This window comes from Halichoeres trimaculatus, unplaced genomic scaffold (genome assembly GCF_033239565.1).
Source record: "Halichoeres trimaculatus isolate MK-OKI-2021-1 unplaced genomic scaffold, fHalTri1.1 fHalTri1_scaffold_16, whole genome shotgun sequence".
Classification (NCBI taxonomy): domain Eukaryota; kingdom Metazoa; phylum Chordata; class Actinopteri; order Labriformes; family Labridae; genus Halichoeres; species Halichoeres trimaculatus.
Window position 1 is genome coordinate 14,053,608 of NW_027437194.1, and position 14,747 is coordinate 14,068,354.

Genomic DNA, 14,747 nt, shown 5'->3' on the forward strand with positions numbered 1-14,747 from the left:
TCACATCAGCCACGTCTGTCTGTGTCTCTGGGAGGACGCCAAAGATGGAGAGATTCACAGTGGTAAGAGGTGAGAAGGAAGGGGCGGGGTTATTGATCCTAGAGAAGGTTTGAAGTAAATACAGTTGAGATGAAAGGTGTCTTTGAGGAGACAATGTGTCTCTAGAGGGAGAGAGCCAACATCCTCATCCTCAGCTTCACACAGGAGTTTGGCCTTTCTTTGTCTGCCTGTTTTATCTTTTTTTTCCCCCTTGTCTGTCTACAGAATGGTCTACCTCAGCAAAAAAAGGTGTCAGGAAGACCGGTGCAAAGACGTGCTAAGAGCTTTGTGTTCCGGGAACTTTTGGAAAGTACCTGGAAAGTGCCTGATGTGAGATCAACAGAAACCATTTTATCAATACTTCAATTCTTTCATGTCATATTTTGAAAAACTGATTTGAAGCACTAGGTTAATAGTGCTGGGAAAATGTATTTTGCAACTATAAGGAATTATTTTTTAGGTAACTCATAGTTTTATCATGGACATAACAGAAATACAAAATGCTGCCAGTAATGGATTCTTCTGAAATTAAGTTAATATAAAAATGATAAGGACTGGAGTCTCATGCACACTGTCGTGAAGACACGACTTTTAACAAGGCATGTGTTTGTTTGCTATTTTGGAATTAATGGAGATCAGATGTACACAAATTTCCTTTGTTAAAGACACCTTTTTACAGGATACAACGCCATGAAGTGCAGTATTTATCAACAGTTACATGGAGCGACAGACTGAAACATGACAAGCAAACATTTTCAGTTTGTACTGTAGTTAAGTATTCTACTATATTTAGCTCTACTCACAGCTTGGTGCTCTGAGGCATGTCACTAACATGTAACATTGGTGGATCCTGGTTATGTCAAACCAGTGCTCATCTAGCAACTCCAACCTCACCAAGCAGAGCTAACGTTACCTCACTCTTCGTATTATTGAAAGACTCTCAAGTTTGAACAGACCACTGCAGAATAGCTGCTGCATGTGGGTTGGAATAGACATTATCACAAACAGATTAACCCGTGTTTTAGCCTTTAGCTCGTGTTTTAGCCTTTAGCTTGTGTCCTATCACCCCCTTGTTTACCTTTTATCTGTCCGACAGATAAGCTCCAGTGTCCACACATCAAGGAATAATCTACATTGGCGCTGATAATCTAATTTTAACGTATGGATTAAGATCAGTCATATATCTTGAAAAGAGACTCTTTCAAGATCACTTAGAAAACTTCACAGACCTTTTAACTTTCTCAATTTTGGAGGCATTTCCAATATGCTGGCCAGCTTTATTCAAAATGCCTTTTGCAGGAACGGCTGATGTCACAAAGATGACACCAATGTTTTATACAGTCTTCAGTCCCTACCTGGCAAAGGGACTACATGAACCATGACAAAAACGTAGCAGGGCCATATGATTTATCAGCCACTGCATGTTTGAGGAAAAAGAGAAGCAGAGCAAAATAGATGGATGCTAAAAATAGACATCAATGAAAATGGGAGGGAAAACTGTTAAACTCCTCTCCTCTCACAAAAGTTCAAAGTGTGAACCGTAGGTGTTTTAGGGTTTCACCACACTTCCTGATCATTTCACCATCTTGTTAAAATTTTAAGACTATCTCTGATGAAAGAGCAGATTGGGACGCTCTACCTCCACTGCTCCATCCATGAGTCACACCTGAGGGTTCAAAGTCTTTAAAGTGTTTTCTGCTTCATCTCACATCTCAGCCCCCTGACAAGAAGATTTTAACAAGTCATGAGATCTTAAAATCAGTGCTTTCACATGCATTTAGCTGCAGCTCTGCTCAGCTCATCTGTTACACAATGATTTCACCGTAAAGTGTGTGTTATCTGTTGATGCAGTGTTCTCAGGTTAAATTAATGCATTTTTTTCTCACAATCTGGGGATGGATTATGATGCTTCTGATAGCCTCCTGGATTTTCCTGTAGTACCACTCTTAGTGAAATCGGTTAAGGCTTTTTATCAGTTGTGGTAATGAACATTTCTACCTCTAGAAATAAAAGACAGAGCCCAAATTGAGAACAAGCTGCAACTAAAATCTCTCTGCGGTCATCCAAATGCAACACATAACCATTGAAAACCATCTCGAAGCTTTTCATTGGTAATAACGTGCGTTCTACGAGGCGAGATGAAGCCGTAAGCTTTAAAACATCCATCACAGCTGGCTCATGTCTCCCCCCAACTGTGGCTAAAATGTCTTTTCTCACTATCAGACATTGAGTCAGACAATCCCATTACAGCTTCCAGCATTAAAGCGCACATTCAAGCCAATTTAGGTGAGTAACTGCCCACCATCACACTTTACTCTGCAGACAGGCTTCAGAGACCACATTGAAAAAGAGAAGAAGGTCGCTGTTTAAAAATTGATATGAAATGAGGGAGAAGAGAGGGGACATTTCTGTGCATGGCGGATAAAAAACGTCTTTGCTTTCGACTCAAGGCCAGAAAAAGAATATTTATCTCTAATTAAATCAAAGTTGTTTTTTTTTTGTTTTTTTTTACAGCATGGACTGAATTGTTGTTTTTGTTTGTTGTTTGCCTATTAAACCCACTGTGAATGTAATTCTTGGCTTAAGTTTGGATTAAAATAAGATGTTCACCACATCTCCTACCGAATGTGTGTTTATTTAATAAAAGTGTCTTTGGGGAAAACATTCTGTTGGTTCAGGCATTAAAAGGTTGAATGGGTGAAATGTGGTTCCTGATTCCATGAAATGCTGACTCACAGGGGACAGATTAAAAAGAAATAATGGTCCAAATCAAAGCTGCACACAAAGAGCAAAGAGCAAAGAGATATACTCTCCTTTGATCCTTTTGAATGACTCACCAAAAACACTACATTTCATGCAGTCCTCTTTACCCCTTCACCATGCCCCCAAAACGCCAAAAAAAAAAAAAAAAAAAAACTGGAAAAGGCATGCTGGGATTAAACTAGCTGTATTTAAACTCTCTGGAGTTCATACACACACTTGGTCTCTTTGCAAGGGTAAGAATCTGAATTTCTAATCAGTCAGATCCACTGAAGTAAGGACGGACAGGATCTCAAGGTGTTTGTTCGTACTTGGATTTTTTTTTATTTTGTGCACATGAAAGAATGATGGTAAGAAATCAAAACTTACATAAGAATACACAGGTTTCCATTCACACCATGCCACTTTGGGGACATTATCGGATCTGGAGTGACCACAGATTGACCCAGTTGGTCAAATAAGGTGTCAATCAAAAGCACTACAATGATGACACTTTAGTATTGAGATCTGAAACACCTTGCAGAATATACGAGGCTCTATATTCAAATTAAAGTGAAAATGACTCACAGGTGGGCCACCAGCCATTAAGGGGTTAAATACCTCTTACATCTCATGTAGACAAGATTATATAAAGTGGTTAACATAGTGGTTTTTGTGGGTTTCTTTTATGGGGCTGTAGAAGTGGAGCCAGTGCTCACATGCATCACCTGCATGCGAGCGACTCTGCTGGTAGAGAAATCTTCTGGTATTCAAGCTTATGATAAAATAGTCAACTTCTCAGTGGATTCATTCCACCAGTGAACATTTTCCTGTAGACTTCATGATAAAAACTTCACGTTACACTGTCTTTTAAAAAGCACAATGCTAATTTTAAATGTTGTGATCCCATTTAAAGTACAACAGATGATACACTATGGCATGCTTCAGTTGTGGCTGCATTTTTGTTATCCAATACTAGCACAAACAAACTCTTCAAATTTTCTGTCCAATCCAACTCTAAGCATACCTGGGGAAGTCTTCTGCTTTTGAACCTGTTCTCCCGCTGACTATTTTTCATTTTGATGCTGAAACAGACTGGGTGGGTTGTTTGTGTTAGATAATGACAATGTGTTACTGTTAAGATGTCTTATATTGTGTTGGAGAACTACGAGGTTCAGTGAATGCATCACCTGTGATAGGCAGTTAAGCAGCCAAGCAGGGGGTGTCCTGCTTTGTCAAAGTCTAACATTGGCAGGTATGGCATTGGGGGCAGTTTACACGACAACGGTTTTTGGGTGAAACGCAAAAGTTTTGGTGCATTTCAGCCTCAGGTTTACACGGAAACAGCGTTTCAGCCGACCCACAACGCAAACTTTTGAAACGGCCTCCAGAGTGGGATTTTTCTGAAATGCTGCTGACACTGTTGCCGTGTAAACGGTAAGCCGGCCTTTTCAGTGGAAATGCTGGTGTCACACTCCGCTCCTCACGAGCCCATACAACAGGACAACAGTACCATTGTTACGATCTTCGCAAACCACTGTGTTGTGCTTGCGCTGCTCAATCTACTGTATTTCCTGACTGTCTTCAGACAAAATGTGCATCTGTTGCTCCACTTTTGCACTTAGTATTCCTCAATACACCGGATGATCAGCTCAACTCTACTTTGATGGACATCTCCCAAAACTAGCTTCTGGACAAGACATTTATAGCGCCGACTACAGGCCTGGCATGCTTACTACAGCGTTTTCAGTCCCTCTGTGTTTCCGTGTAAACGCAGATATTTTTCACTGCATTTATGCCTATTGACACAAAAATGTTTTACCACAAAATGCAAGAATCGGAGTGAAAAATCATCTAGCATATTAGTGAGTGCTAATTACAGAAGTGATGCAATCATGCAACCGATGCACATTTTGTTGAAAGAGTCAGCAGATCAAGCAGGGCAAGCACAACACTGTAGTCTGCAATGATCGTAACAACAGTACTATGTATGCACAAACCGTAGTCGTGTAAACAGCCCTTAGCTTTTACAAACCTCCAACTCTTCTCAAACTCTGCCAAACCTGAACTGTGTCGCTACTTTGTGTTGCTTTTTGTTTGTTTTTTTTGTCTCATTTTGGTCAACATGTCCTTCTCAGAGCTCCTTGCATGTTGAACATGCATCACTACTTAATTGGTGTGTTTTTTCCTCCTTTTTTTATTACAAATATACTCTATGCTGTTAACCAATGCCACTGAAAAAAAAGCCCCAGCGTCTACAGGGAGAGGTAAAATAAATCTTACTCCTAAACATGGATTAATGTGACGTGATCAGACTTTCTCCCACATAGTTCTTTCCATTCAGGGTTAATTATCCTTCCACTGGAGATTTGACCAATTAGAGTCAAGGTATTCAACACACCTAATAAATAAATTCATCTGATTGACCCTGAAAAGGACTTTACATTGTTTCATCAGTGGCATTAAACATTTTAGTCAGAACAGTTTTTTCTGTTTCTTGTTTTTCTTTACAGCGGTTGGGTTAGTTTTGATGGAAACAAAACCAGAACAAAGAAAATATGATTTCATACACCGACTGAGAATTCATCAGTGGAGTCTTTCAACATCTGACACAACATTGGACATATTAGAGAAAGGACAATGTGTAACCTCTTTCCCTGTGCAGCTTTCTATCCATCTTACAAATTTATTAAGTGGCAAACATCAATCTTCAGTTGGTTCAGGTCATTCTTTCTCCCTCCATCTCTCTCCCTTACCACAACAATCCAATTAAACCATGAAAACATCTCTCTCTTCACCCAGGGAGTCATTCAAGCCCGGATAAACACACAAACAAGACCAGCCGTGAACATCTAACACCATCACTCACAAATCTGTTTTTCCTTTCTATATAGACAGATGGAGGGGAAGAGGGGGCAGTCAAGGTAGCGCTGCCTGGCTCTAAGGCTCTGTGTAAGGGGATGGGGGAGGGGGTCACAGGGTGAGTGGGGAGTCTGTGGAAGTCGCCGCAGGCTCACTATTTCTGAGGGAAAGGTTTCCAGGAGGAGAAAATCAATGTTAATCTGAGGCCACCTGGGTGTGTAAACAGACTCATAATGGAACTATACCCCTCCACCCCCCATACACAAACACACAAACACACACACACACACACACACACACACACACACACACACACACACACACACACACACACACACACACACACACACACACACACACACACACACACACACACACACACACAGAGGTGATACACACCCACAAAAGTAAGGAAAGCACAACACCTCCACACACGCACACACACGTACTGTCCAGGGATCACACAACACCTCCACACACGCACACACACGTACTGTCCAGGGATCACATGAACTGTAGACAAGGATTTTACTTTCTATTCACACTGCTGCAGGCCATCACGGAGAATGACAGGATGAGACCAGAGGGAGAGACAGAAAGATCAGAAAAAGAGAGAATGAGAAGGGAAGATAAAGGACAAAGAAAGTAAAGAAGACAGATTGAGAATGAGCCCTGATACCAAACCTGAATTGTGATCATACCTCATGTACAGTGTCCATTCTGGAGGGTTATGTTCCACTGGCTTATATGTTGAAGGTTTGTGAAGATATATGACAAAAACCATTCAGAGAATAAATGGTTTGAGCGCCAATCAGGTGTTTTGAAAGCAGCTATCAATTTGTTCCTGACAAATTAGTTTAACAGCTGTGTCGATTCACTTGAACTCAACTATGGCCACTGCCTGCTCCATCAGAAGGTTTGATTTACAAAGCAGATCCTTTTAATGGCAGTCAAGTGCTAACATGCCCTTCAAGTGAACCAGCTTTGTTCAGTTTGCTCTTCTTTTGCACTTAATTGAGAAAATGAGCCACCAGTAAATCTTCTATCTGCTGGACAGAGCTACAATGTGTGCTCTTCATCTTCATTCACACTGAAGTTGGAAGCTAGGTCTGTTTAATACAGAGCAGATGTTCTGTTCGGAAATATAGTCCACCACCTAGTAGATAATCAAGGTTAAGAGGTTTGAAATCAAGGGTTTTGTATATGATCATAAGCTCTTGAATGGAGAAGTCTTAGGGGTGACATTTTGACTTGAGGAAAAACTAACAGGATCAGATCAGATGGAGGTTTTACTGATGCTAGCACCACATTTCAAGACAACCCTCCTGATACTGACCGAGGTTACCATTGCCAAAGCCCTCAAGCATGGCTAAAAATAAACAAGAAAAAAACAAAACAAAACTGTGGATTGACACAAAAAGAGGGAAAAATGATGGTGTGCGTTTGTTTGTGTGTGTGTGTGTGTGTGTGTGTGTGTGTGTGTGTGTGTGAGTGTGCGTGGGGGGTAAATGTACAGTGGACTGACAGGTAACATAAAGATAGAAAAACCAGAGCGAGGTCAGTCCTGATCAGACCCAACCCTCTGGCTAATGTCAGGGTGGGTTACAGCATATTTTTCACAAACTGCACACACACACACACCAGTCACACATACACACACACACACCTAGATGCACACAGAGTGTAGCAGCCTGAGGCTAACACATTTAGCTTGCTTGAATAAAATATCAAACAAAGTGCAGCGGCTCAGCAGAGAGGATCCAGCTTAAACAAAGAGTTGCTTGAATCTGACTGAAGAAAAAAAAAATCAAAAACAAGCAGGATGAGCTGCAGAGCAGAACCAGACGGGGAGAGTTTAAGAATACGATTTTTCTTGTCATATTTGATAAACCTCAAAAATCATAATAAAATCCTATGAGTCCAGGAGAAGAATATATTTTCTACCAGGAGAGAGGTTTTAGTTTGTTATTGGAAAAATACACAAATCGGCAGACCATGTCTCTGACAGCCACACATATTCCTCTGTCACATGTCAGAAACACATGTTTACAGTAAGCATAGTGAGGGTATACATCTGTGATACTTGTTTGAGAAAATGTATAACATTATATGTACCACATTCAATTCACATGGTCTCTTATAGTTATGACAATGGATCATGTACTTTTTGGCCTCTTACTTATGGTAAAATCACCTCATCCTAAGTAACTAACCATGAGTTTTATCATATCAAGTTACACTATAGTACAATGTGATGTGATATGGTCTCCCATGATGAATTATATGATGCTATGAGCATAACATCACAAAATACTATTTTACAAAATCATGATACAGAGTTCTGTGATGAAGTGCAACATCATAAGCTTTGTTTCAATTTCATATATCTTGTAACACTCTTTGTCATTATTGGCTATGTTACCATTTGCTTCATGACTTTTGCTTGCTAGGTTATCATACCTGAGTTAATAAGTAAAAAGTACATTATATACCTTAAATGGCCAGTTGTGCCATTACAAGTAAACACACAATATGCTATCATGTCATGGTTTAAAAGGTTAAGAATTTGTAAGTCTGTTAAAGGTCCCATATTATGCAAAAATCACTTTATTAAGTCTTTAAGTGTTTGTGGGTCTTTGGCTTTCCTCCCAGCCCACAAAATGTGATATTAAATGACAAAACCTGAACTTTGTAGTGCTTGTGAATGTAAAATCCTGACCTAAAACAAGCTGTTTGAATTTTGGGGATTTGCCGACGTCAGCGATTCTCTTTTTTTAACCATTTGAGTATGTGAGTATTTTAAATGCTGTGTGCTGTGGAGCAGATGTAAGAGCTTTTCCCCAGTGTACCCTGTCTCTGTATTAGCTTCAGGGTGCTAACTTTAGCTGCGGTTAGCCTGTTGTATTAGCCTGTAATGTTACAGTAGACAAGCTTCGCTGTTTTCTAAACAATGTGCACTCGGAGCTTGTGGCGCCGCTCTCAGTGACGCTGAAGAGCGAGGCGGTATAAGCTGTGGCTCATTTACATATGAAGGTCACGCCCACTAAATCAGACCGTTCTGAACAGTGGGGCTATAAGAGCCTGGAAACAATGCTGCTGTGCTTGATTTATTGGTTTTTTGGACCAAAACAAGTTACAACCATTTTATGAAGACATCAATGATCCATATTAAACTGCAGAAAAGGAGAATAATATGGGACCTTTAAGTAAGGTCATGCGATTGACAAGGTTTCGGCAGGTAGTGTTACATTTTGTAATGATACTTCATTATATGTCATTACAGGCTATGCCATCAGGCAGTTTGACAAATTGATGTTTGTGTGTGGATTTATGTTGGATTATGTTTATCTTATCTGGAAAGAAATATCTTGAGTTCAGCTGAAGCCTTTTACTTTTTATGTAATTATGAGTGTAGCATCTCAATTTATGAAGTCAGAGACACATAAACATTCAGAACTACTTACTGGACTGTGGCAACATAGAGGTGTACACCTTGGGGTCAATGGTCCCCATTGGTGGTGGCAGCAGAGGGTTGGTGAAGCTTCTTAGCGGGTGGCTCGGTCGCACACAGGCTGTAGGGATGGTCCGATTGTTCCCAGCTTGGACCTCTTCAGGTGCAGCCCCACCAACAGCTGCTGGGGCCCCAGGGACTGGACCAACAACAGGAACATGCTCAACAGACGAGGCTGAGGAGCCGGGTAGGAGGGGGGTTGGCTGTTGGGATGAAGGCTGCTGTGGGAGGAGGGGGTTTGTGGAGGTGTCTGAAGGCATAGCTGAGGAGGAGGAGGAGGAAAAAGAGGAAAAGTTGGCTTGTGGGTAAAAAGATACGAGATGTTAGGACAGAAGGGAAAATGGGGACAGATAGGGAAGGACATAAAGCAAAACATCCAATTATTGTGAATCATTTGATGTTGGCTGCTCTGTTCTGGGAAGATGTACCATAATTGTTTAAATTGCTGCTCCTCAAGGACTCAAGATATTATACATCAGTTTTCTTTTGTATGTTTTATGACCTTTGGTGCCTTGATATATACAGTAAGAATGGTTTTATCTTTCTTTTTGTTTTTTTATCTTCATCAAAGCAGAAAAAGTGAACACAGATTAATGAATGCTAAAAAATGAACCACGTTATGGAATAAATTCAGCTATGAATAAAAGTTTTCCTCATGCACAAAGAAACCCAGACTTCTGCTAGGTTCACAGATTTATTCTTTTTCTTTGTCGAGTTTCTTGATGATGTGTCTGCATTGCTGTGAGAAATTTCATTTTATCGTGACAGAAAAATGTTTGTGAGAGAGGAGGAAAAGGAGGAGGAGGAGGAGCTGGAGTAAAGAGAAATCCTGACAGGAGCATGGCTCTGATGTGACACGAGAGATGAATCTCCTCATGTAGCTACAGCCACTGGGATCAGAGTGAACACAGGAGAGAGAAGGCAGCCGTTAATTACATGTAGGAGCACCGTGACTTCATTAGCTGGCTGATATAAGAGCAAGAAACATGATGAAGTCTTGAAAGGGACCCTGCATAATCATAGACCACATAGAAAAGTAGGCACTTGGAGGTTACAGACAGTTAGAGCAGAAGGAGAGGAAGGGCTGGAGGATAAAATAGCAGCAGAACCAAGAAGGTTTCATAGCAAAAAGACAAGATTTGGGGAAATTCTTTAATTATTTGTGTTCTTTAACCAAAAAATATATATAACGTATCAGCACCAAGATTTCAACAAATTGAAATCCTTCTGCGAGGAGTTTTTTTAACTGCTTGAACCTGAACATTGATACCTCTTCATGACCTCCGAATTATGATGGATGAGCCTTAATTTCCTCCAGCTAAACAGAGATAAAACTAAGGTTGTTGCTTTTGGAGCCAAAGCAGAGTCATTGAAAGTCAGTGAACAGCTTCGGACACGAAAGTAAAATGAAGGGTCTGCAGGGTTTTCCTAAAAAAGATAATATCAACTTTTTCAGGAATAATCCTGCTCAATCATCACTGCTGGGCATCTATAACTGTGTGTCAGTGTCTGTGTCTACCTCAAACCGTCTCCTCAGCCTGTGGCAAGTTGATGATCACAGGTGGAAGCTATGATCGTGGATGTAGCACGGAGGAAGAAAGACTCAACTGAAACGCCAACCAGATAAGGCTTTTTCCTGGTGGTAAAGCTTGGCTTGTCTTTTACTCAGAGAGCAGCATGGGGGGAAGAGTGGCCTGAGTTGGCTTTCTGCTGAGCAGGTGTGTATCAAATACCCAAGATTAGTTTGTGCTAATGTGCCAAGTCTGATGTATGGCTCTCAAGTCTCTTCAATGTAGAAACATGATGTTATAGGTGGTTACTGGGCCAGTGAATGTATTCACGTAGTCACGGTCGGAGGCAGTGGACATGGGCTGCCACCTGCACTGAGCCAAAGAGGAGGAGCCCAGTTTGAATGTTGTATTTACTAACGAGCCGCAAAAATTCCTGCTGACCATACCTTTAAAATGCTGTGACGATGCCAGATATTTAGGTGTGATCATGGATTCAGACCTGAATTTTTAACAAGCACATTAAGACAGTTAAAAAGTCACATTCCGTCACTTAAAGAATGTTTGGAGGATTACAGGACTAATGTGTCTGTAAAGTGTCTTCACAGGTCTCCCTAAAAAGATCAGTCAGACAGCTGCAGCTGGTTCAGAGCGCTGCTGCTCAAGTCCTGACTAAAACCAAGAAAGTGGATCACATCAGCCCAGTTTTGAGGTCTTTACACCGGCTCCCTGTTTGTCAGAGGATAGATTTTAAAACACTCCTGCTGGTATATAAAGCAATGATGATATTCTAGTTCAAACCATCAAGACCACTCAGGTCATCTGGAACAGCTGTTACAGATGCTTTCAGAAGCAAACATGGAGAAACACCATTCAGCATAGATTCTCCAAGTATCCAGAAAAACATTAACCAAGGTTTAAGACTCACCTTTTTACAGCTGCCTTTGAATGATTCAAATATCGTTTTGATTGCACACTCTGCACTGACACTTCTTTTGCTTATATCTGTTTCATAATTTGTTTCAACCTCCCTTTTGCCATTTTATTTGTCCTTTTTTTTTTTGCTTTTAACTTGTTTTTGTTTTTATTTCATATGTTTGCTGACCTTTTAATGTCTTTATGTAGCTCTGTTAAGCACTTTGAATTGCTGCCGAAATGTGCGATGCAAATAAACTTTTTTGCCTTCAAAAGCAAATGAGACCATCAGGGAACCAATTCTTATTAAAGCTTATCCAATCCAGTTTTTCATCAAAACAGATGGATTACCTGATCCTAAATCCCAAATCCCAAACCTGGATTATTTATTTCCATAACTTTGATTTACTCTTCATAGTGCCTTCAAAAAGACCCAGGCATACACGACAAAAATGGCAGAGGGAGTTACTAACAATGACAGTTGAGTTTAAGGACTTCAGGCCTTGTTGAGCAGCTTTTTAAAAGTGTCCGTAGCGCAACACTGCAGGAAGAGAGTCCCATGCAGTGGGCCGGCTGACGCAGGGAGGACTCTGTCTCTGAAAGTCCAGTTTGGTGTACAGCTGACATGAGCATGAAGACCACAGCTTATAGAGCTGAGTGCAGGTGTCAGGAGGTCATTTGAATACCAGGGGGCAAGTCCATGGAGAGACTTGGAGGTGAGGGGGAGGATTTTGTAATCGATGCAGAATTTGACTGGCAGCCAGCAAAGGTGGAAGAGAGTAGGGGTGATGTCCTGACAGGGCTTGATGCAAGTCAGAAACCTTGCTGCTGAGTTTTGCACATGTTGGAGCCTGTCCAGGAGTTTGACAGGTACCCCAGACTGGACATCTTTGCAGACAGGAAGTGATAAAGTGCGGATCAGGTCCAGGTATTTTCAGGGCGGGACATGTAGTGTTTAACATTTGTGACAGGTCACATGCTTAAAGTATTCCCACGACTCTTTCAGACTTCAGCAGACTGGTTTGCTTAGCCTTAATAGGGCTCAAAACATTACTGAGAACAATGAGCTGGAGAACATTTTGCTCTGGTAAATTTTGAAGCAATCCTGTTTTATTGTTTTTTATTGACCATGTCAGGGCAACAGAGGCCTGTGCAAACTGAAATGCAAAACTAGTACATCAACTTCCTCTGGCGATAGGCCACAAAAAACCTTTGTCAAGACCATGTTGGATGCAAAAACTCAGAATTGTGGGATGAATGCAAATTTATATGTTGCTTAAGGTCGGACATCAGCTCTGGGTTGCCTTGGTATTAATTTTTTTGACTCTGTGTGCTCAGTTAACACCACGAGGTGACATCGGGTTTAGAATAATGAAGCCTACGCAAAAGTGCTCAAAGTTGCTGCTCATCAAGAATCTGCATGAGGCCGTCTGCAGAATGACCTGAGACCACATACACACCAAGAGAAATAAAAACAAAACTGACTTTGACAGCATTAAAAAAACATATTTACAGCCTGGTTTAAAAAAAACAGCTTAGCAATTTTCTTTTTCAGGGGTGAATTTTTCTGATTGCAGTAGGTTTAGAGGACACTAGAATTATATGATTGTCCAACCAGACACATCTTAGCTCATGTGACTGATAGGCGCCCTATTGCTGTTAGAAAGGAAGCTCAAAGCCTGCGTCATACCCAATATGGCTACGTCCACAGATTGGCTCCATTTTGCTGTTTCAGGAACGGTGATGTCGTAGAGGCTAAGTCCATATTTCATACAGTCTATAGTTGACACCAACAATGTTTAACTTTCTTTGCCACTGCTTACCTCATTGGTTACAATCAGCTCTAAATCATGCTGCAAAATAATGTATGGAGACTTTTTGAATATAAACCATATCAAGAACAGTCTCAAAACTAATGAAGAAGAATCTTAGAAAAGGAAAGAAAGTCAGGAGAACAACCTCAGGGTGTAATAGAGGGAGAAAATGTCTTCTATTTTTTCTTTTTGATCTGCCCAGGTACAATCTACCTCCTCTTATCCTTCCATTAGAACCACCCACCGAGGACCTCTCCATCATCTGACTTACTTCAACATAAACCTCAGTCCTGCTCTGATGGGAGGCAGCAGGAAACTGTCAGGAAAACCTTAGCTGTTTTGTGATTCTCTCACTGAGTGGTTTTAAATGAAGAAAAATGTGCTTCTGTGACTCAATTATGACTGACAAGAGCTGAATGAAAAGCAGAGGCTCTGTGCTTGAAACTCAGATCGAGATTTTTATGAATGTGTGAAGAGAATAAATCTACATGTTATTTCAAAGTAGATTTTAAAGCAGAGAGGAGCAGTGATCTATTAAATTATCTCAGTTTGCTCTTCCCCCAGGGGAAAACCAGCTCCTTTTAGCAAATAGAGCATCAGATGTCATTTCCTGTTCTTCTTGACTGGAGAAATGTTGTTCTCTTGTGTAAAGTCACATAAATATAATTTTCAACCTCAAATCAAACCACATGAGACTTTTTATGTCTTGTATCTTCTCTGATTTTTTTCCCTAATAGCAATCCTGTCAAATTTATTCTCATAATAAGAATGCAGACTCCCCCGAGGGAAGCGCAGAAGATAGTTGTTTGCATAATCAGTCTCAAACTATTTGAATTAAAAAAACTTCAATACAAAAAGCAAATTTAAAAGATTACGTAACTTTAAGATCCAATGAAGACGCTGTACTCCTTTTTACCTTCAGCTCTGCGCAGTTTTTGCTAACAACAAAATTAGATAGAGAGCTGAGGAAAGTTTAAAAGAATGGAGAGTAGAAAATTAGTTTTTGAGCCAGTTTTGCATACTTATTATTTTGCCTTGTTTACATTAATAATATTTACAAATAGATTTTGACTCCAACACCAGATGATGACATAAGGCTGCTGCATTGGGTAACTTGTGACATGATTAGATTAGTTGTAAACAGGAAGTTGGAGAGGAATGTACCAGAGTTGCCAATCTATTGCCAATGGTTGTTGTGAGACTGACATTTTGCAGTGTTAGCACTTTTCCATCACAACACAATGGCTCAAAAAAGGACCAAGGACCTTGTGCTCTGAAAACTTAGCTATTTTCAATTCAGCAATTCTGCTTTTCTTTAGTGGATACTGGCTGCTTTGAAAAGAGTCACATAACAGCTGA

General features: G+C 40.5%; 1 protein-coding gene across 1 annotated transcript in view; it reads right to left on the reverse strand.

Moving 5' to 3' along the window:
• dcc (DCC netrin 1 receptor) overlaps window positions 1–14,747 on the reverse strand; it is a 306,408-nt gene that overhangs the window by 24,630 nt on the left and 267,031 nt on the right. Inside the window, exon 27 of the mRNA XM_074689948.1 lies at window positions 9,105–9,413. Coding sequence (XP_074546049.1) covers window positions 9,105–9,413 — 309 coding nt within the window. The remainder of the gene's footprint in view (window positions 1–9,104; window positions 9,414–14,747) is intronic.